This window comes from Sminthopsis crassicaudata, chromosome 5, assembly GCF_048593235.1.
Source record: "Sminthopsis crassicaudata isolate SCR6 chromosome 5, ASM4859323v1, whole genome shotgun sequence".
NCBI lineage: Eukaryota > Metazoa > Chordata > Mammalia > Dasyuromorphia > Dasyuridae > Sminthopsis > Sminthopsis crassicaudata.
The window spans coordinates 188,097,116-188,118,429 of NC_133621.1; the positions used below are offsets into that span (position 1 = coordinate 188,097,116).

Consider the following 21,314-nt stretch of genomic DNA (forward strand, 5'->3'; position numbering starts at 1 on the left):
TCTTTTGTATTTGCATTGGATGTCTCACAGATAATCTGCTGCTCCACTGACTCCCGAACCAGGACAGAAGAGACAATGCTGCTATATTTTGGCTAAGAGCTTCTCCCCAGCCCTAGGTCCCTGCATTGTGCCTTCCCTTGGTTGTTTTCCTCTCTCCCTGATTGAAACAAATCTTTTCTAAAGTTCTTCCAAAATATTTTCTACTGGAAATTTGTTGCACTCCAAAAATTTGTGGGTTCTGTCATCCAAAACCAGTTCAGAGGCTTGATCTGGTGTTGATCTGAGGGATATCAGGAAGAGCTCAGATAAAGACCTGTCTACTCTCCTCTATCTTGGCTTCACCTCCCAGCTAACAATTTTTATTAGAGAAGGGGAGTTTGAGTCATTGCGGATTGCTTAGTTCTGCAGTGTTAAGATGAAATAGGAAGTTAAAAAGAGGTTAAGAACAAGTGAACTATAAAGAAACTGTGAAGGAAGATGTAATCTACCTCCAGAAAAAGAATTGATAAATAAAAGTACTCATAGTATAGTGTTACATATATTTATAAATCTATGTCAAATAATGGCCTTCTCTAATGTGGGGTGGGAAAGGAAGGAGGAGGCGGACAGTTCAGAACTTAAAATGTAGCAAAATAATTTAATAAAAAAAAAAAAAAAAGAAAAGGAAAACAAAGGGAATGAATGGGGGAGTGCCCTTGATGGAGGCCCCACAGGCAATTGCAGAAACCAGTAGACAGACAAAGTATTGGGAGAAAGTGGCTATAAAATACTATTCAATTCAGGAGGTGGATGGAGACTGAGAAGATAGCTTATTTTACATCTTTAAGTATATCAGTGATTTTTAACGTTGATGCTGCTTGGGAAACAATTATTATCTAAAGAGTCATTTTTTTTCCCCCCCTAATAGCAGTGGTTCTCAAATTTTTTGGTCTTAGCACCTTAAAAATTATTGAGACTCCCAAATAACTTTATGTAGGTTATATTTATTGACATTTACCATATTAGAATTCAAATGACTTAGTATTTTTATGAAAATAGTTTTGACTTTGAGGACTCTCTGAAGCCACACTCTGAAAACCTCAAACCTATGGTGATTTTTGAGCCAAGACTAGAGCAAGCCTAGAGACTCAGGCCTCCCCTTCCATTATTCCTTTGAGCCAGTCCATGTAATTGAGGACCTTGGTGTAGAAGCCAAACCCTTTTCCACAATCAATGCCCCAGGACACAATGCCAGTGGCCATCCAACGCTCTGTAGTATTGTCCCACACAGCAAAGACTCCTCCACTGTCCCCCTGGCAGGCATCTTGCTTTAGGGTCCTATTTCCAGCACAGAACATGTTTGAGGAAAATACCTCAGTTCTATTTTTCTCCAGAAGCCAGTTCTCACAAGCCTCTCGCTTGGCAATGGGTAGTCGCACATATTTCAGCTGGCTAACCAGTCGGCCTCTTTCCATCCCAAAGCCACTGACGTAACCCATCAAGCCACTGTTATAGAGAGTCTCACTGTCTGGCAAACAGATGGGGAGGATGTTGGGGCTCAAGGAGACTCTGTTCTCTAATTCCAATAGTGCAATGTCACCCTCAAAATTGTTTGGCTCTTCTTGACGGTAGTCTGGATGTACAATGACCCTTCGGACGGTGTGAGTCCCCAGCCTTATGATTTCCTCTAGGTCTGTGTGTCCTAGAAAAACTTCCACAGTTTGGTTCTTTTGGGAGAAGCTGTCCTTGGGGTAGATGGTATGGGCAGCTGTGAGGATCCAGCGATCCCCAAGTAAAGCTCCTCCTCCACGTCCATAAATGATGGTGAGTGCCTGCCATGGAAAGTTTCCCAGCTTTGCTTTGGATGCATCCAGGGCCCCCTGATCCTGGTCAATAGGGATGAATGGTTGTCCACACACTAGAATTCCAGAGAGAGAAGGAAAAGAATGTCATTTATATCATCATAACCATAGTACATGGATGAAGGACAACTTTCTGTGGCAAACTGTCCACCATACAAAGAGAGTCACATAGCTACTTCCCTCTGCTAAGGATGAGGTTCAGGGAAATAACTGTTTAAGATAGGTGTAAATCTTGAGTAATGATGCAAACAACAAAGAAATATAGACAAAATCATGTATGTCACAAGTAAATGAACTGAGTATTAGTGGGCAAGAATTGATTGCTTATTTTGGGATTGACTTTCTTGATAGGAGAAACAACAGGGTATGATAGAAAGAAAACTAGTCTCAGAGGCCAGGAAGAGCGACCTCCAGCATATTCTGGAATGTATGTCAATCCTCTTTCTAAGACTATGAATTGGAAAGGGGTGCCAAACCTACACTGGTAAAAGGAGCTTCCAAATCCAGCAGTTTCCAGTGCTAATGAAATGACAGGTCCACTATTTGTTCCTATTCTCCTAATATTCTCCTTTATCTCTTGCTTCATTGGAAACTTGCCCTTTGAATGTCCAGAAGGAAAAATTTGAGCAAATGAAAAAAGTATGTTGATTTATGCCTTTTCTCTCCATTTCAATATGTATCCATCTTTTCCACCTGACTCATATGGGAATTTCTCCAATTTCATAAGGAAAGTGATTAACAATTCATTTGTCTAGACATATTGCTGGGTTGCCTCTCTCAGGGGCACTGTTATTTTAAAAGAGAGGACCTTATGACAGAGGAATTGTCTAACAATAATATTTTAGTCATCTAATCAAGGATAATTCTTTTAGGGGTGGAAAATGTCTTAAATCAAATGGAGCTGCTTAGTCTTGGGTTGATTGGGTTTCTTCTCTTCCTTTACCCTATTTGACATTCTCCTGCTGTGTTGTGTCCCTTTGTCACTTTTTTCATCCTGTATAGAATTTTTAAAATCCTAAAACAAGAATATTTTTCCAAAGGTCCCATGTGAGACCTCCCCCTTGGTCTGGGACCATAGACTAGTTCAGTGGTAGCTACGTATCATACTGTGGACCACTATTGGGCCAACCTTACTTTTAGTGCTTTGTAAAATCTTTTATAAATATTCTTCTTAAAAATCTATAAACCTTAAAAACCAACTGCATTTTCTTCTTGCATCCTATTTCTCCCATCCTTGACTTTCTCCTGCCACTTCTTCCCTTTTGAGCCACTGAGAATCATTAACTGAATGTTAGAACAATCTGAAATAGAAAATTTAGAAATTGTGAGAGATGTGAAGTTTTTAGAAATGGACAATGTGATTTTTTTTTGGGGGGGGTGGACTATGCATAAGTGCATTTATTGACTATTTGAGGGTTTTAAAATTTTTTGCTCCAAGGAGGATTCTGGGAAGATGGTGGGAGTAGGCTGGTAAATTTCAAACTCTCCAGATTTCCCCCCAAACAGAACAAATTTGTGTCTCAGGGGAACATAGACTGTGAATAATCAAGAAGACATGGGGCCTAACAGGGATCTTCCTGGTACAATCCAAGAAGATCATAAGAAAGCCCCCAGGCCCAAGATTAACCCAAGTGAAATGCAAACACCTCCAGGCTAGCTCCATAGAAACACCAAGTGGGGATCCTTGGGACAAGCTGGGTTTGGCCAGAGCCTCAGCAGGAACCACAGGAATTTCCACCTCCCAGACTGCATGTGGAGTCAGAATTTGAGTTTGGGAAGACTGAGGGAACCTCTGCTGATTAGGAATGCCAGGCCTGGCTGTGCTGCAGAGACAGGGTTTTGGGTGGGAAGAAGAAGCACACTAGAAGTGCAGAGGTAGGGAGACAAAAACATTGTTGGCTATAGGCACTTGCAGAAGGGTGGAGCTCTTGGCTAGGGGCTCCAGGTCGGAGGAAAGAACTGAAGTGAAGCTAGAGGCACTATTCCCCCTATCCCACAATTATAGATGCTTACACTAATAATTATTATTTTTTAAAAAAATTAAAAAATTAATTTAAAAATAATGAACCAGTAAGAAAACCCCCAAACATAAAAACTTACTATGGGAACAGGAAAGCCTGAGGTTCATCTTCAGAGGAAGACACTAATTAAAAAAAAACAAACAACTTCTACCCCAAAGAGTAACATTAAGTGGTCCCTGCCCAAAGAGAATTTACAGAACTCAAAAAACAATTTAAAAAAATCAAATGAGAGACATAGAGAAAAAATAAAAAATAAAAATAAAAACTGTCCAAGAAAAAGATTATGAAAAAAAGTTAACCAACTAGAAAAGGAAATATAGAATCTCAATGATAAAAATAACCATTTGAAAATTAGAATTGGGCAAGGGGAAGTCAGTGAAGCTATAAGAGACCAATAAATAATAAAACAGATTATCGAGAATGAAAAAATAGAATAGAAATGAAATAACATAAGAAAAACAACAGATCTGGAGAACTGATGAAAAAAAGAAAATATAAGAACAACTGGACTACTTAAAAGCTGTGATAAAAAAAAAAGAACCTTGATACAATAATGTAAAAAATAATCCAAAAAAATTGTTTTGGAGTGATAGAACATGAGGGGAAAGTAGAAAAGAAAAAAATCCACTAATCATCAGCTCAATAAGATCATTTGTAGAAAACACATAGGAATATTATTGCCAAATTTTGAAACCCCCAGATCAAAGAGAAAATTAAAATTTTGCAAAAACAAAACAAAACAAAAAACAATTCAAATATACTGGAGCTACAATTAGAATTGTACAGGACTTGTATTGTATTGTAGCCACAATAAAAGACGGCAGGTCCTGGGATAATATCTCTCTATTTATTTATATATTTTAAATTTTATTTTATTTGAAAAAATACAGTAAGAAAAAAAAAGAAACTGAAAAGGAATACAAAACAAAATAAAGTAAAAAAAAAAAAGAGAGAGAGAGAACATTGTCATGGGTCCAGCAGAACATCAGGGAGGATTCAAAATATAACAACAAATTATTAGTTTAAGAAAGTATATATATATATATATGTATATATATATATATATATATACATATATATATATATATTAGTAGAAGAAATTATATTCATGAGTGTCCATTTTTTCCTTACTTCCTTGTAAATTGTTCTTTGGTTCTTTGCTGTGCACTTTCCTGGAATCTCATCTAATGACAATTAAAAGAACTAGGGTTTTAGACAAATATATCATATCCAGCAAAATTATCTATAATCTTGAATGAGAAAAAATGGACATTCAGTGAACTTGCAGATATTCAGGACTTTCTATCAACCAAATTGGAATTTGTTTTTTGGTTGGAATTTTGGTTGGAATTGGAATTTTCAATAGAAAATTTAACATATAAGAGCCAATATCAAAGATCAATTTCATGTAACTTAACATAGACAAATTGTTTATGGTTTTTTTTTTTTTACATGGGAAATCTATATTATATGTTTAAGATTGACATAAGCAATAGGGTAGATCAAAAGAAAGATTGGGGCAAAGTTTTAGGTAAAAATAGTAATAATGTTATACAAATGAGGTACAGAGGAAGAATAGACACAGAGGCATTAGAGGGGGGAGAAGGGCTTGTGGTTCTAAAAACCTATGCACATCAGGAATGGATTAAGTAGGCAACACTACATATATACCTTGAAGGTATAGTACACTCCAAAAATCTATAAAGAAATAAGTGGAAGAGGAATCAGCAGACTGAGAAGCAAAGGGTGTGGAAGGAAGAGAAGGGAGGGATCCATGAGGGGGGGAGAGGTTAAGTAATAGTAAGGCAAGTTAAGGAGCAGAATTAAAGCAGTCACGAGAAATAGGAAAGATATGTGTATGGATATACATGTGTGTGGAGGAGAGTGGGGTGTGTGAATGTGTATATCTATCTATCTATTATATGTATACATAAATGTATCCCTTCTTAACTATAATCTGCTTGGGGGGGGGGGAGGAGAGTAATGAAAGGGGAAAAAAGGAGAAAAAAAAGAATAAAGTAAAAAAAAAGTACACAGCAGAGACCAAAAGAACAATTTACAAGGAAGTAAAGAAAAGATGGACACTCATGAATACAATGTCTTGTACTAATATATGTACTCTCTTAAACTAATAATTCATTGTTATATATTTTGAATCTTTTCTGATGTTCTAAGCACATGACAAAGTTTTGTTTTGTTTCATCTTGTTTTATATACTCTATCCACTGTGCCACCTAGCTGTCCCCTGTTTTTGTTTTTAAATTTTAAAAAATGTACCCAATAAAGGTAGCAGGAAGGACAGATTAATGAGATAATTTTTTTTTTTTTTTGGCTTTAGATTTCTTTTTTTTAAATTCCTAATCTACCCCTCTCATTTTATTTTATGTTTTTTTATTAAAGCTTTTTATTTACAAAACATATGCATGGGTAATTTTTCAACATTGATACTTGCTAAATTTTCTGTTCCAAATTTTTCCCTCTTCTCCACCTCCTCCCCTAGATGGCCAATACATGTTAAATATGTTAAAATATATGTTAAATCCAATATATGTATACATATTTATACAGTTATCTTGCTGCATAAGAATTGGATCTAAAGAAAAAAAAAACCTGAGAAGGAAAAGAAAATGCAAGTAAGCATCAACAGAAAGCATTACGGTCCACACTCAGTTTCCACAGGCCTCTCTCTGGGTGTAGATGACTTTCTCCATCACTGAACAATTGAAACTGGTTTGAATCATCTAAGAAGAAAATTTTTAAAAATATATAAAGGATGGCTCCTTGAGAAGGAGGAGACATAAAGGAAGAAATAGAGGTAAAACATCAATAACATTTTAGAAGAAGTTAGGGGCAACTAGATGGCTCTGGAGTCAGGAGGACCTGACTTCAAATTCATCCTTAGATATCTAATACTTATTAGCTGTGTGAGCATGTTATTTAGTGCTTCAAGTTTAATAGTAGATGCTGCTCTAGAGAAGAGTGAAATTTCTTACAGCATAAAATCAGAGGTCAAGTCATTGATGGAACTTTGCACTTGATTACATTGAGGTTGGAAAATTCTAGTCTAACTGATCAAGTACCATTTAAGCTCTGAATAAGGCAGAGGAACAATTCTCGTGGAATTCTCTGCATCAACAGTCTTAGAAATAAAATTTGGTTAACTACTTAATATGCAAAAGTTATTATGCTAGTAAAAACTTGTGCCTCTTTTTTTATTAAAGCATTTTATTTTTAAAAACATATGTGTGGATAATTCTTCAACATTAGCCCTTGCAAAACCCTGTGTTCCAATTCACCCCCCCTTCCCCCATGTCCTCCCCTAGATGGCAAGTAGTCCGATATATGTTAAACATGGTAGAAATATATGTTAACTCCAATATATGTATATGCATATATGCATATATGCATACAATTATCGTGCAGCTTGTGCCTCTTTTGAAAGTAGGGACTGAGGCTTAGGTTGATAGCAGATAGAGGTGCTCTGGGAGCAAAACTTAGGGAGATAGTAGACCTGTGCTTTATTCAGTGAGGTAAAACTAAGACAGAGAGAAATCTTTGCAGGTATATATTGATTTAGAAAACCACAAGTTAACATAATTTGTGTTATATTTAATTTTTCTTTTTTTGTTGTTAAATATTTTGCATTTATGTTTAATTTGGTTCTGATCCATTCTCTAGAATTTTGTGAACTGCTTGTTCATAATGGACATCAAGTTTGAAATTTCTACCTTATGTTCTGCTTTGTCTCCTATGCACTTAGATGGCATAGTGTAAGAGTCAGGAAGACCTGAGTTCAAATGCTACCTTAGATACTAATTATCTGATTTAAACTTACTCAGAGGCAGCTGATAGATAGATAGAGTGCCGAGTTCAAATCTCACCTCTGACAAATACAGATTGTGTGACTCTTGACAAGCCATTTAATCTGTTTGCCTCAGTTTCTTTAACTGCAAAATTGGGATAATAATAGCACTTGTCTTCACAATTGTTGTAAAGATTAAATTCAATAATATTTGCAAAATACTTAGCAGAATGCCTGACATATAGCAAAAGCTATATAAATGCTCATTCTCTTCTCAAGCTTCTTTTCCTTCCCTGTAAAGTGGGGATAATAATAGCCCCTACCTCACAATGCAGTTGTGAAGATCAGATGAGATAGCACAGAAAATCCTTTGTAAACCCTATGTAAATTTGCTCGACATTGGTCTGAGTATCTTAAAAACCTGTACAAAGTCCCAATAACATTCAACCAAAACACTCCAAAGGACATTTTGTGTCTATATGAAGATAGAGGAAAGGTATCACATTGTGGGAAGAGCCCTCTGTGTATAGCATGAAAGAGAAGACCTGAGTTCAAATTTGATTCCTTTGCTCCCACAGCAGAAACTAGTGAATTGAAGGTAAGAGAAGAGATGGAGATTTTTGCCCTTGGAAAGGCAATTGCCTAAAGCAGAGGGTGGACTAGAGGGCATTCTAGATGTTTGAACTTTTGTGGGAGTGGTGATGGGGACAGTGTGTAGCTTGCCTCAGGCTGTACAAGATTGTCAGAAGCAGGATTTGAATCAGGGGCTTCCAATGCTAGTGCTCTTTCTGCTGAATGATAGGGTAGTCTTTACTTATTTTAAAGTTTAATTTGCATCATTAAATTTTTCTCCATCATTTTCTTAAATCTAGACAATCATCAAAAACAATATATCAAGTCCTGATTGATAGCATTTGCAGATTTCCTAGGTATAAACATTCATACTGAGAATTTCTCAATTAGTTTTCTGATCAGCTAGCTCCAGCACATCTTATCTCTAAGGATCCTGAATTAATTTGTGAATCTAGGCTATCTGGAAATCTCAGGTCAGTCTTTTTCAGTAGAAGTTGAGTAAGACTCCCTCTGCAACATTGGACAAGCCAGTTCCCATCCCTGTGACCTTAGTTCCTATAAAAACAATGATCGTTAAGATCCCTTTTAGTTCTCATATGATACTTTGAATGTTTTAGGGGGATTGACTTCAAGTCCTTTTTTTAGTTTCCTTTCCCAAACTTCCTCTTTCATTCCTTTGCTTCTTTCCTCTCTTTTACTGATGCAAAGAGTGTCAGATCCCGAGGGAAGAAAGGAAGACCTTAGAGATCATATTCTAGCCCAGTTTCTCCTTTTATGGATCAACCTCATAAATCAAAGTTCTGTAAGGTAGAAAGATTTACTTGAAGTTACAAAAAAATGGTCATCTGAAGTTGTCGATTTTCCTTCAGTCAAGTTAACACGCAGTTATTATATGTTAGACATTATGCTTAATTTAGACCTTTACTCTCTCTTTGATTACTACATGCTAATTCAGTGTCTGAGAGCTAACTTGGTGGAGATGGGGGTGGAGGGTTGGGAAAGCAGTGAAGATAAAGCTGTTGAGGGTTTTGCTTACCAGGTAAACACTGAGGAGTCTTCCCATTTCCCTCTCTGTCTTTCCAGATATCCTGGGTTGAATCGTTGAATATTCCTTAGGAGACAACATGAGATAAACTAAGGTGTTTAGAATTTGGAAGGTAAGGGAGACATATGCATAGAAGATTCTTATTTTGGGGGACTGGATAAATCAGGGACTGATTCCTTACCAGGTAAAGGCTGGCCACTGTCCATGGCAGGCACTATCTTGTAATATGGCTCATGGCATGGGTAAGAGATCTTATCTTGGTAGGTATCTTCTCCAGACTCAGTAACATTCTCAAAACCCCAATAGGACGGGTTTTGGGGAGAGCTGCAGGTCATGACTATAGGGGAAAAAAGATATGTAAGCTCTTCCATTAGCTCTCTCCCCCACAAAGAATTTCCTTTAAGTCATCCTGAAAATCTTCAATTATCCTTCTTCCAGCATGGGATGGTTATCTGGGGCACATCTCTTTGCCTTTTGAACTTGTAACAAATCTTTAATTGTTGAGCTCTTTCTTGAGAGCTAGCTATAACTCAACACTACTTAGACTGGGTATACTAACCTGGTCCATAGTGGACAGGATTTTGCCCCAGCTCAACAACATTTGGAAAGAGTGGTTGAATTTCCTCTTCAAAGTGACTACAGTTCCCATGCTTTACTTCTGGTTCTCCTGGCTAAAAATGGCATGATGGATCCACTTTCTATTCTTAGCATCCTTTTCCCATGGTGAATGATGTTTGGTTGACTTTGGAATCAGGAGTGGGTCAGGAAGATAAAAGAGAATATAGTAAGTAGACAATTATTGTTTGCTAATACTGAGGCTTATCTTCCTCTTAAACTCTTCCGGGACAAAAACTGATTTTCTCCTTATGAGATTGCATTTGCCTTCAATCTGTATTCTTTCAGTTGTTGCTGTCCTTGACTGATTTTTCTCCAGATTCAGGTATAGCTAGCTGCACATAGAATGTATTTTGTGGCAAAGGTCACCCTTTCTTTACAACCCTCTTGGTATGGATGCTTACCCACAACTTGATAGTAGACCAGGAAACCCTTGAAGAAAATGGTAGTCCAGTTTTCGAGATTGGAGAAGATTGTGTAGAAAGACAACTTCATTTTCTTCTGCCAGGGTGCAAAATTCCTGTGATTGAGATAATTCCCTCAAACAAATTCCAGTTCTCCACTAAACTGGATCACATGGGTCCAATTGACTGAGAACTGAAAGGGGAGGAGAAGAAGAAAAAAAAAGGGGGATGACTTAGATCTAGATGGAAAATCTCAATTTCATATTGGTTGCAAGACCAATAGAAATAGACTCCATGTTATATATACTTCACCACTTAAATCTCTCTCTGCACTTTGTTAGCATTCTCCCAGGCCCACTTACCTTATCTATGGAGAAATTAGTTGGAATGGCATAAGGGTTCAGAATTAAAAGCCAATAATTGCCCACTTTCTATATACTCTTTTATCTGCCTAGCCCACTCCTGATTCCATCGTCATCCAAACATTATCAAATGCTTAGGATGTTCCTTTAACTTGGGATGGAAAATGCCATCCACATCCAGAGAGAGAATCATGGAGAGTGAATATGATTGAAGCATAGCATTTGTACCTTTATTTGTTTATTTGTATACTTTTTATTTTTTGTGTTTTTGTCTTTTTTGGTCTGATTTTTTCTTGCACAACATGATAAACGTAGAAATATGTTTTTTTTTTTTTTTTTTTTTAAGTTCCTTTAGTCAATTGTATTGCTTCCTTCCCTACTTTCAATCTGCTCCCACCAATGTCAAAATAAATGTGCAAGGACACCTCAAAGTGGAAGGCTCTGTCCATAGGTTTCCTTTCGCACTATTCTGTTCATTTTCCCTAATTTCACCTTTGTAATCTGTAATAGTCATAGAAATCCCCACTTTAGTGTACAGAACACATTTTAATCAGCTCTTTTGAACTAAATTTTTAATTCCAATCAGCACATCATTTGTTCCCTCCCCACACACACACTTTATCCTAAAAGCAAAGAACAAAATGTCTTCACAACTCTTCTCCATCTTCCTCTCATTCCAACACATGCACACACATACACACAGATTCTCACAGGGATCACATTTACAAAGAATTCCAGCTTGTAAAAAAACAAAAACAAAAAAACAAACCCTACACACAGAGACTAATAATGTTCTAACATTGTTCCTTTCCTCATCATATTTTAATATTGGTTCAGAATCTACCAATCAATACTTCTTTTAAAACAAATGAGCAGATGAACTTTGTTCTTTCTACTACCTCTTCTGAGAAATTTTCTCATCAACTGAATCCTAACCAGAAATAGGTGTCCTGGTCCTGCAGCATCTTTGAGGTTTAAGTTCAGTTTCTTGTCACTTGTCTTTGGGTAAACCCCTTAACTGGTAGTCTTACTCTGTAAAATAAAGGGGGTTGAATTTGGTGATTTCCATGGTCCCTTCTAGATCTAAATCTATGATCCTGTGATAATCATGAATATTCCTTATAAATATAATATAGTCAACTAAATATAGTCACTGAGAAAGAAACAGTGTAGTGGGGTGGGGGAAAACTGAATGGAATCAAAGGAAATGGAATAAAAAATTCTATAGTGATATCTGTTTTTTAATTCCATTTCCCATTTTTTTTCACCAATAGGTTGTTTAAATATGTCAGGTTGCATAATTGAAGTTATCATAATAGTTCTGTGACCTGAGGTAAATGAATTACTTTCCCTTCCAAAAGATCAGTTTCCACATTTGTAAAATAAATTGGATTATTTCTATGGTCCCTTCTTGAGCTGATGCCCTATGGGATCCCAACTCTCTGTTATCCACTAAAATGGAGGAGAATATTAGTTAAAAAAAAAAAAACAGTAGGATGTTTTTTAAAAAATTATAGTTCAATCATCATTTAATTATATTTGAAATGCAACCTTTATGATTGCTTTAGCAGTGGACTTGCCTTCTTAATCATGTTCACAATCAATGATTTTGTTTCTTTCTGTTTACAGGTTTGGGGAAGAGTCAGCCTAGAGTAAAACAATTGCAAGCAAAGAATTCACTTAGAGATTAATTCTAATGCATCTGATCAAGAGCTGACTACATGCTTCAGGGATTCATTTTCATCCCAATAGATTTCAATGTCCTAGTCATCTCATCAATATGAGTTTTCCCATCTATACCTTGTCATGAGGCAGCTAAATGGATGGCATAGTGGATAGAATCCTGGACCTGAAATCAGGAAAATTGGAGTTCAAATTCAGCCTCAGACTCTAAATATCTGTGTGACTATAGGCAAGTCAGTTAATTTCTATTCCCCTCAGTTTCCTCATCTGTAAAATGGATATTATAAATAATAAATATAATATCTCTCTGGATTCTTATAAGGACCAAACAAGTTCCAGAACAATAGTAAGTGCGGGGCAGCTAGGTGGTGCAGTGGATAGAGCACCAACCTTGAATTCAGGAGGACCCGAGTCCAAATCTGATCTCAGACACTTAACTCTTCCTAGCTGTGTGACCCTGGGCAAGACACTTAACCCCAGCCTCAGGAAAAAAAACCCCAAAACAAAACAACAACAACAACAACAAAAAACAATAGTAAGTGCTATATAAATGTTAGTTATTATTATTCTTGTTCTTATTTCTCTTTAGAAGGTCTATCCAAAGTCCTAGGAAATTCTCTTCTCAATATCACAGATAGCAAAAGTTGGAAGGGATCTTGGAGGTCAAATTGTACCTGAACAAAAATCTCCTCTGCAATATACCCAACAACCATTTGAAGCATTCAATCTTTACTTCATTATCTCCAGGGAGAGGAGAGCCCCAAATCTCCTAAGATGACCCATTACACTTTTAGGTAACTTTCAATAGTTCTACCTTCTATAAATCCTATATTTGGTTCTTTGAAAATTCCCCCCCCTTGGTCCTGGTTCTTTCTGCCTTCTGGGACCAATCAAAATAAACATGAGTACCTGATGATAGCTATTATATCCTCTTATTCTTCTTTTATCCAAGCAAGGCATCCCATTCAGCCAACTGATCCTTATTATGCTATTAATTCAAGGCCTTTAACTTTACTGGTTGTTTTCTTTTACATATATTTTCATTTTCATTATTTTGTTCATTATTCTCTTTACAATTACATTCAAATATATTTAAGTTGATATGGCTTAACTGGCTCTAACAAAGCTTCCTTCAAACTTGTTTATTCTTATACATCTTGCTGTTTTGCATAATTGTTCACTCTTCTTCTCTGGAAGATTTTATTGACAAGTCTATGGTCTAATAATGATATCTGAACCTAATAAAACTCTTATATATATACAATGTTATTTGATTCTCACTACAACCTCATAAAGCAATTACTGGTATTATCAGCATTTTTCAGAAAAGGGAACTGAAACTCCGAAATGTTTAATGATTTGCCTCAGTCATATTTATAGAAAGAATGATACTTGAACTCTGAATTTTCTGACTTTAAATCTTGATATTGCTCTTGGCTACCATATTTGTCCACTTGATAAGAACGAGTGTTTCTTTAGTAAGATTATTTCTAGTGTCTTTTAGTTTCTCTGTTGTGGTGATTGCTATACTTAGTTAAACTTCCTTAGGAAGTGGTGAAATTCTATAGTGATATCTGTTTTTTAATTCCATTTCCCATTTTTTTTTTTTTTTGTCACCAATAGGTTGTTTAAATATGTCAGGTTGAGCTGCATAAGTTGAAGAGAACATTGTACACAGCAACAAGATTATGTGATGATCAACTGTGATGGACGTGGCTCTTTTCAACAATTAAGTGATTCAAGGCAATTCCAATAGACTTGTGATGATAAAGCCAATTGCATCGAGAGAGAGAGGACTATGAAAACTGAATGTGGATCACAACATAATATTTTACCTTTATTGTTGTAGTTGTTTGCTTGTTTTTCTTTTCTTTTTATTTTTTCCTTTTGATCTTATTTTTCTTGTCCAGAATGATATATATGGAAATATGTTTAGAAGAATGGCATGTGTATAATCTATATTGGATTACCTGCTATCTTGGGGTGGGGGAGAAAATTTGTAACACATGGTTTTGGAAGGGTGGATGTTGAAAATTATCTTTGCATCTAGTTTGAAAAAATAAAAAGCTATTATTATTAAAAACAAATAACTGGTTTAGAAATGATTCTCATATCTTTGGTCTATCATTTCTTGACTCTCTCTATGTAATATATAAATATATATATATATATATATTATCTATATAATCAAGTTAATTTTTTACAATGTTATTCAAGGGCTTATGATGTCTGTCTAGAAGTTTTCAATTTTTTTCTCATAGAAACTATTCATGATAGATGTAATCCTTTAGTCTACAAACCTTTGATCTTTTATTTCCTATTTCTGAACCATGTTTTCAAAATATTTTTGCTATTCTCTCCTATGTCCAGTGTAGAAAATAGAACAAGATACATGTGACATAAGTGATCTTGTTTCAGGTCCCAATGTAGTATTGCCTTTTCACTACTTTCACTACTTGACTTTGTCCACTCTAAAAACACTAGTCTCTGGGGTTTGGTAACATGAATCAACTTCCTGTAAATAATAACTCTATTTAACATGGCTCCATCTCCCTCTCCAGAACTATACTCATCATAGCACTCAGTACTTCTGCCAGGGCAATATATTAATGCTTAAAATATTGAATGGATAACTACAGTATTTCACACCATGATTATCACTAATGTAATACTTTATGCCTTTTGAGCCTTTTGAAGAGATCTCTCTCAGGCTCCAAGGTTAATTATACATTGATTCTTTAAACAGATGTCACCTTGTTCTAGCCTCCCATTTAGGAATGGTTTTGAATCCTTGCCCTGCTGTCCTTTGCATCATGTCTTTATTAATCACATCCTACATTCTAAGCATTGCTCTTGGTGCTGGGTGTATAAAGACAAAACCAAAAACATCCCTGTCCTATAAAAGAAATTTAGATTCTTCTGGATTATAGTCAGGAGGAATAAGAAAATAAGGTGAGTTTAAAGGGTAAAATGAACATCGAATATAATTCTTTCTAGATGAACTTGATCCTGGTGAAGTGATTCACTCCTTAAAGGAAATGGAGATACTCCATTCCAATCCCCTATTTCTTGTGATCTGGATGTTGAAATGAAGAAACAACACATTGACTAAAGCCTCCTCACTCTTTCTCAAGAGAGACCAGAGGTCAAGCACTTTCTAATGCAACCCTCAGAGAGTTATTTTTTTTTTTTTGCAACAAGTGGGTTTTTTTTCATCATTCATGTTATGTTTCATCTGATGCCCCAATTGTGATTCTTATGCCTGGCTATCCTTGAGGCATCTGGGTAGCTGGACTTGGAATAAGATCTGAAGATCAAATCCGGACTCAGACATTCACTCAACCTCATCTGTGTCTCAGTTTCCTAATCTGTAAGGACCCCTAAATTCTCTTCCAGCTCTGTTTCTATGAGACCCTACATAGCCTTCAGGAGGTTGTGCCCATGAAGCTGTTCACAACATTTATACATTCAGAAGCAGCAGCATAATTTAATGGAAAAGGTCATTATTGGAACTGGAGGCAGAAGATCTTCATAAAAATTTCAGTTCTGCTATTTATTTGTTCTCTCCCAAAACTTCCTCTCTATTAAGCTTCCCTATTTTTGAGGAATTTTTCTTCAGTTGTAAAAAGGTGATAATAACAACATCCAACTCACAAGGTTGTTGTGAGGATCAAATGAGATAATCTTAAAAAGCACTTAGTATGGTGCCTGGCATATAGTAGGCACTTTATAAATGCTTATTCTCTTCCCTTCCCCTATTAAAGATATCATTCTGGTAGTCTTCCAGGTTTTTTACCAGGTTATCTTCCATTCTTCATTTTCTCTCATCTCATATAGACACTCTAGAATAAGATGATAAACTCCTCCAAATGGCATTTAAAATTCTCACAATCTTATCTCAAATCTATCTTCCTAGTCTTATTATAAATGATCTCCTTCCCCCTCTCCCCTCATATTCTGCGTTCTAGTCAAACTGTCTTTCTCTCCATTTATCTCACACTCCTTATTCTATGCTCTTTCATTAGCCCAATGCTTAAAATCTTCACCTCCAAGGATTCCTCCCTTCTTTCAAGATGAAACTTAAACACCAATTTCTACATGAACACATTCCAGATCCTTTCAGTTACTAATGTCCTTCTCTCTAAGTATCTTGCATTTAACTATGTATTTATTCTGCATGTGCTTACATATGGTCTCCCCAAGATGGAATAGGAGCTCCTTAATTTTTTTTGTATTTCTCTTCCCAGCACTTAGCACAGCAGCCGATACACTATAAGTACTTAAGAAATGCTTGCTAATTGATCAGTGATCTTGGGCAAATTCTTCTACTTCTCTGAGACTCAGTTTCTTTTTCTGTAATGTTATCTGTAAGATTGGACTAATTTGATTTGTCAGATCATTTCTAGCTCTAAATCCTATGCAGCTATGTATCGCTTCTCCTAATTTCCAATTTGAAAGCAAATACCAGAAAAGGAAGCCAGATTATCAGTGAAAAGCTCACTAGCCGGCTACAAAAAGAGGAGCCTTTGTTTCCTACAGAACCTTCATGTCCACCATGCTTTTTCCTGGGACATCAAACTCTAGCTGAGAGGATTCAGGGGCCTTGACTTCAGGGAAGCTTCTGAATAGTGCAGAAGGGAAAGAGATATACTGTATAGCCTTGTAAAGGGCTCCCCAAAGGGACAGATATCAGCTACCAACAAGTAAGAGCCAGCCTGGGAGGTGGAGTTCCTGGGACAGGCCATTACTACCTGCTCCTAACTCCGAAGCACAGACCTTCCAACAGCCTCTAGGGAGATGGGCTATCTCTGGAACTTTACCATTTCTTTTCCTCAAGCACTCCTCCCCTACCAGTCCTCCCATAGAGAACTCACTCACATCTGGTAAATCCAGGCTATAAGGCAGGCTTCCGGTGAGTGCTCCGTAGGCCGAGCAAGGGAATTTATTCGTCTCTAGCAATGGAAGAGTAGGTGGGGCCAGGCTGGGACTAGAGGAGAATTACTGGAAATGACTTCTATGCTATATCAAGTTCCTTTTTCCCCCAAAATACCTGCAGAAGGCGACACCTGCTGTCGAAATAAGGGAAATAGCAAGGTTTTTGGAGTCTAGATTTTTAATCTATTGGCTTTAGGGCAGTAGAGAAATCTCAAGATTAATCAATCTTCTTTTAAAATTTTTATTTTAATTTATGAAATAAAATAATCATTTCCATAACATAGTATGATAAAAAAAAGCATACAAAACTGAAAATCTATTATGTACAATATCCCTTTCAAAAATATATTATAAAGTTATTATGTAAATCTCTGGCTTTTCTCCCCCATAGTCAATTTTCTTGCTAGAAAACTAGAAGATGAGAAGATAGAGAAAAGTTAAAATGATTCATAGCTGGCTGTTTCCTTTCTTTTCTATCTTAGTCTTTTTCAGTTTTTGTCTTTTTTGTTTCCTATGGCTTGATTCTTTGTCTGCTTTATCCTGTGAGTGGAACTATTATTCCTTTCCTTCAGGGATCTGTCTGAAAAAATGGAACCGGGGGGATTCTACCTCCGTACCAGCCAATGTAATGAATACTTTCTCCCAGAGCCAGGTACGATACCTCTCCCCACTGCCCTCTAGGGGTACCCAGAGGGAATTTTTTTCTAGGATGGATAGAGAGGAGAGGGAGAAATTTATTCTATAAACTCAATCCCCAGTAGTGCTTGACTCACAATAGGTTTTTAATAAATGCTTACTGACTGATATTGAGATCCAAAAATGCTTTGGTAGCAATTAGGAAAAAAAGGGAAAAAAAAGGAAATTTGATTGTATCTATGATCGTCACAAATCTCAAATTCCAAAAGAGCTTACTGGTTTTATACAAGTCCCACAAGGTATGATCAAATCCCTCCATTTACTATCTTTCATATTTATGTTTCAAATTTCTAGGCCTTGTTCAGTCCTTGTGAATAAGATAGACGTTTTCTCATCTAAAAAAAGCTATCGGAGAATAGGATCTTGTCTCTTTAAATGGGATGAGGTAATTTGATTGATTGGTTGACTCAAACAACCTTTACATCTGCATAGGGTGGAGGGTCTTGGCAAAAGCTAGCTCAGCTTCCATGGTGGGGAGAGGGAGGGAGTACTCCAGTAGATAAAATTCCTCCAACCACAAAATGAAAGGAAAAAATGACAAAAACAACATCCCTGGCCTTAAGAACAATGATGATGTATCAGGTTTAATGTAGCAGGTGGTGCTTGATCTTAGTTGGAAGTAAGAAAGAAATATATTCCAGCCAGTATAAAAGCATAGAGAGGGGGATGTTGTAAAGGAACACCATCATTATCACTCTCTTTGCCAGCATTTATATAGCGCCTATTGCGCTAATTATTGTACAAATATTATCTCATTTGATCCTCTCAATAACCCTTGAAGGTAGAGATAAATGCTTTTATTACCCCCATTTTATAGTTGAGGAAACAGAGGCAAATAGAGGTCACACAGTAGATAAGTAATTTGAACTATAGTCTTTCTGACTCCAGGCCCAGTATTCTATTCTTATCCCCCACCTACCAGGGGAAAGGCCATCAAATCTATAAATTTTGGGAGCTATCCAGAAATTGTATTCATATATCATAATTTTTTCAGCCATTCCTCAATTAATGGACACTCATTTTATTTATAATTCTTTGCTACTACAAAGAAAGCTTCTGTGAATAGATAACTATAAAAATTAATGAGAGGATATTTTATATAATTGCAGAAAAATATATTAAAATTCACTTGGGGGGGCAGCTAGGTGGCGCAGTGGATAGAGCACCAGCCCTGAATTCAAGAGGAGTTCAAATCTGGCCTCAGACACTTAACACTTCCTAGCTGTGTGACCCTGGGCAAGTCACTTAACCCCAGCCTCAAAAAAAAAAAAAAAAAAAACCAACAAAAAACAAACAAACAAAAAAAACAAAAAACAAAACAAAACAAAACAAAAAAACACAGAAGAATACATTAAAGGAAGAAATGAAATAAGAAATAAAGCAATCAAAATTAGTTGTTCCAGTTTCTGCTAATTTCAAGGACATAATTTACTAGAGGGAGAAGGACTCTCTTTCTGATGAGAAATGTTGGGAAAACTAGAGAGCAAATTTGCCAGAAACTAAGTTTATGTCGTATGTGTATGTGTATCTGTGTGTGTCAATAGAGTCAAAATAGAAGGAAACTAGATCAGAAACTTCTTAAAAGTCTGGGTAGAGAAAGATTTCCTAACTAAATAAGAGATAAAGAGTATCAGAAAAGGCAAAATAAATAATCAATTAGCAACATTTTATGTAATTTTTATTATGTGTCAGGCAACTTAAGTACTGGGGATTACAAAGAAAAGTGAAAACCCTGTCTCTATCCACAAAGAGTTGTAATGGGGGAAATGACCTTGCAAAGAGCAATTCCTCTCTCTCTCTCTCTCTCTCTCTCTCTCTCTCTCTCTCTCTCTCTCTCTCTCTCTCTCTCTCTCTCTCTCTCTCCACACACTCACACACACATACACATACACACACACACACATACATTAAAAAGGGAAGTAAAGTCAGCTCATAATATTAGACAATTTCTTCTCTAGCAGTAGAAGGGACCAGAAAAGATCTCTTGCAAAAAGTCTGATCTGAATTGTCTTAAAGGAAGACAAGAAAGCCATAGTGAAATTATTCTAGGCATGGGGAACAGTCAACAAAAAAGAAAAGTTGGGAGATAGAATTGTGCTTGAGAAATAGTAAGTTAATGTAATTGGATTGTAAAGAGTGTGGTAAAATGTAAGAAGACTGGAAAGGAAGAAAGGGGTTGATTTGTTAAGGGCTTTAAAAGCCAGAGAGAAGTTTTTATATTTGATCCTAGAAATAATATTCAATAGAGTTGGTTAACTTTTAAAAGCTTTTGCATGCACAATATCAATAAAGATATCATTAGATGAGTAATAATAGAGTGGAAAAAATACTTCTATGAACTATTACCAGTAAAAGTCTGACATTCAAGATATTAAATTGACATAGATATATATGTAAGATCCAGAACCACTCTTTAAAAGATAAGTGGTCAAAGAACACAAACAGTAAGTTTTTAAAAGAATCACAAATTGTAAATGGTCATATGAAAATGAGCTCCAAATCAGTAAGAGATGTCCCTCTTCTCTGTCTCTGTCTCTCTCTGTCTCTCTTTCACACACACACACATACACACACACACACACACACATACACACACACACACACACACACACACACACACACACTAAAAAAGGAAGTAAAGTCAGCCCATAATATTAGACAATTTTTTCTCTAGCAGTAGAAGGGACCAGAAAAGATCTCTTGCAAAAAATCTGATCTGAATTGTAAGAGAAATGAAAATTAAAACAATTCTGAAGTTCTTATACCATTCAAAAATGAAGACCACAATAAAAGGGAACACTCAATGTTGAAGGGATTATGGAATATCAGTCACACAAACCTGGTAATGATGTGGCTAGGAAGTAGTCTAATTGTCCTTCATTTGTAAGAATTTAGTCTCTATGCTAAATGAATTTTTTGGTATTATAGTAAAAAAGTAAGACTGGCAGTCCAAGTGAGTGGAATGCATTAAGTAAGGAGAATTAACTATTATTTAGATGAATTAATTCTACTAGATTTTAAACAAAAACACTAGAGAAAGGTTAAGAACCATGAGTTTCTTTACACATGCTCTGTTGGTAGTGACCTGGTAGCTAAAGACTGGGGCTACACAGGTGCCTAGAGCATTTAAGAAAGTAAAGAGACTACTATTGTTTTCTATAGTCGGGTGGTGGTATTGCAATGTATTTTACCTCCATTGAACTAGAATGAGCTTGAGAGCATTTTCAGAGTAGGAGAAATTCAGTTCATTGGACTTTAAAAGTAGACTTGCCTGAGGATAGATTTGGTCCAGGAATAAAGCTGATGGGAAAGCAAAATGAGATTTTGCTTGGGGTTA

General features: G+C 36.2%; 1 protein-coding gene across 2 annotated transcripts; it reads right to left on the reverse strand.

The window, feature by feature from the left end:
* Nucleotides 1-963: 963 nt before the first annotated feature.
* Nucleotides 964-17,355, reverse strand: LOC141543603 (complement C1r subcomponent-like protein). 2 transcript variants are annotated; one of them, XM_074269091.1, is made up of 5 exons: nucleotides 17,225-17,355; nucleotides 10,302-10,494; nucleotides 9,464-9,619; nucleotides 9,274-9,348; nucleotides 964-1,897 (listed from the first exon to the last, which is right to left on the reverse strand). In XM_074269091.1, exons 2-5 carry the CDS (start codon nucleotides 10,390-10,392, stop codon nucleotides 1,128-1,130), a joined length of 1,092 nt encoding a protein of 363 aa, XP_074125192.1. In that variant the 5' UTR covers nucleotides 10,393-10,494; nucleotides 17,225-17,355; the 3' UTR covers nucleotides 964-1,127. The 2 variants fall into 2 exon arrangements, with proteins under 2 accessions (XP_074125192.1, XP_074125193.1); XM_074269092.1 differs by lacking the exon at nucleotides 9,274-9,348.
* Nucleotides 17,356-21,314: the final 3,959 nt, after the last annotated feature.

Bases quoted from the DNA above. Each gene is read 5' to 3' on its own strand.
- LOC141543603 (XM_074269091.1), bottom strand. From the start codon at position 10,392: ATGAAGTTGTCTTTCTACACAATCTTCTCCAATCTCGAAAACTGGACT. The intron at 9,620-10,301 runs GTAAGCATCCAT...TTTCCCCTATAG, and splicing joins GGTCTACTATCAAGTTGTGG to TCATGACCTGCAGCTCTCCC. The intron at 9,349-9,463 runs GTAAGGAATCAG...TTGTCTCCTAAG, and splicing joins CAGTGGCCAGCCTTTACCTG to GAATATTCAACGATTCAACC.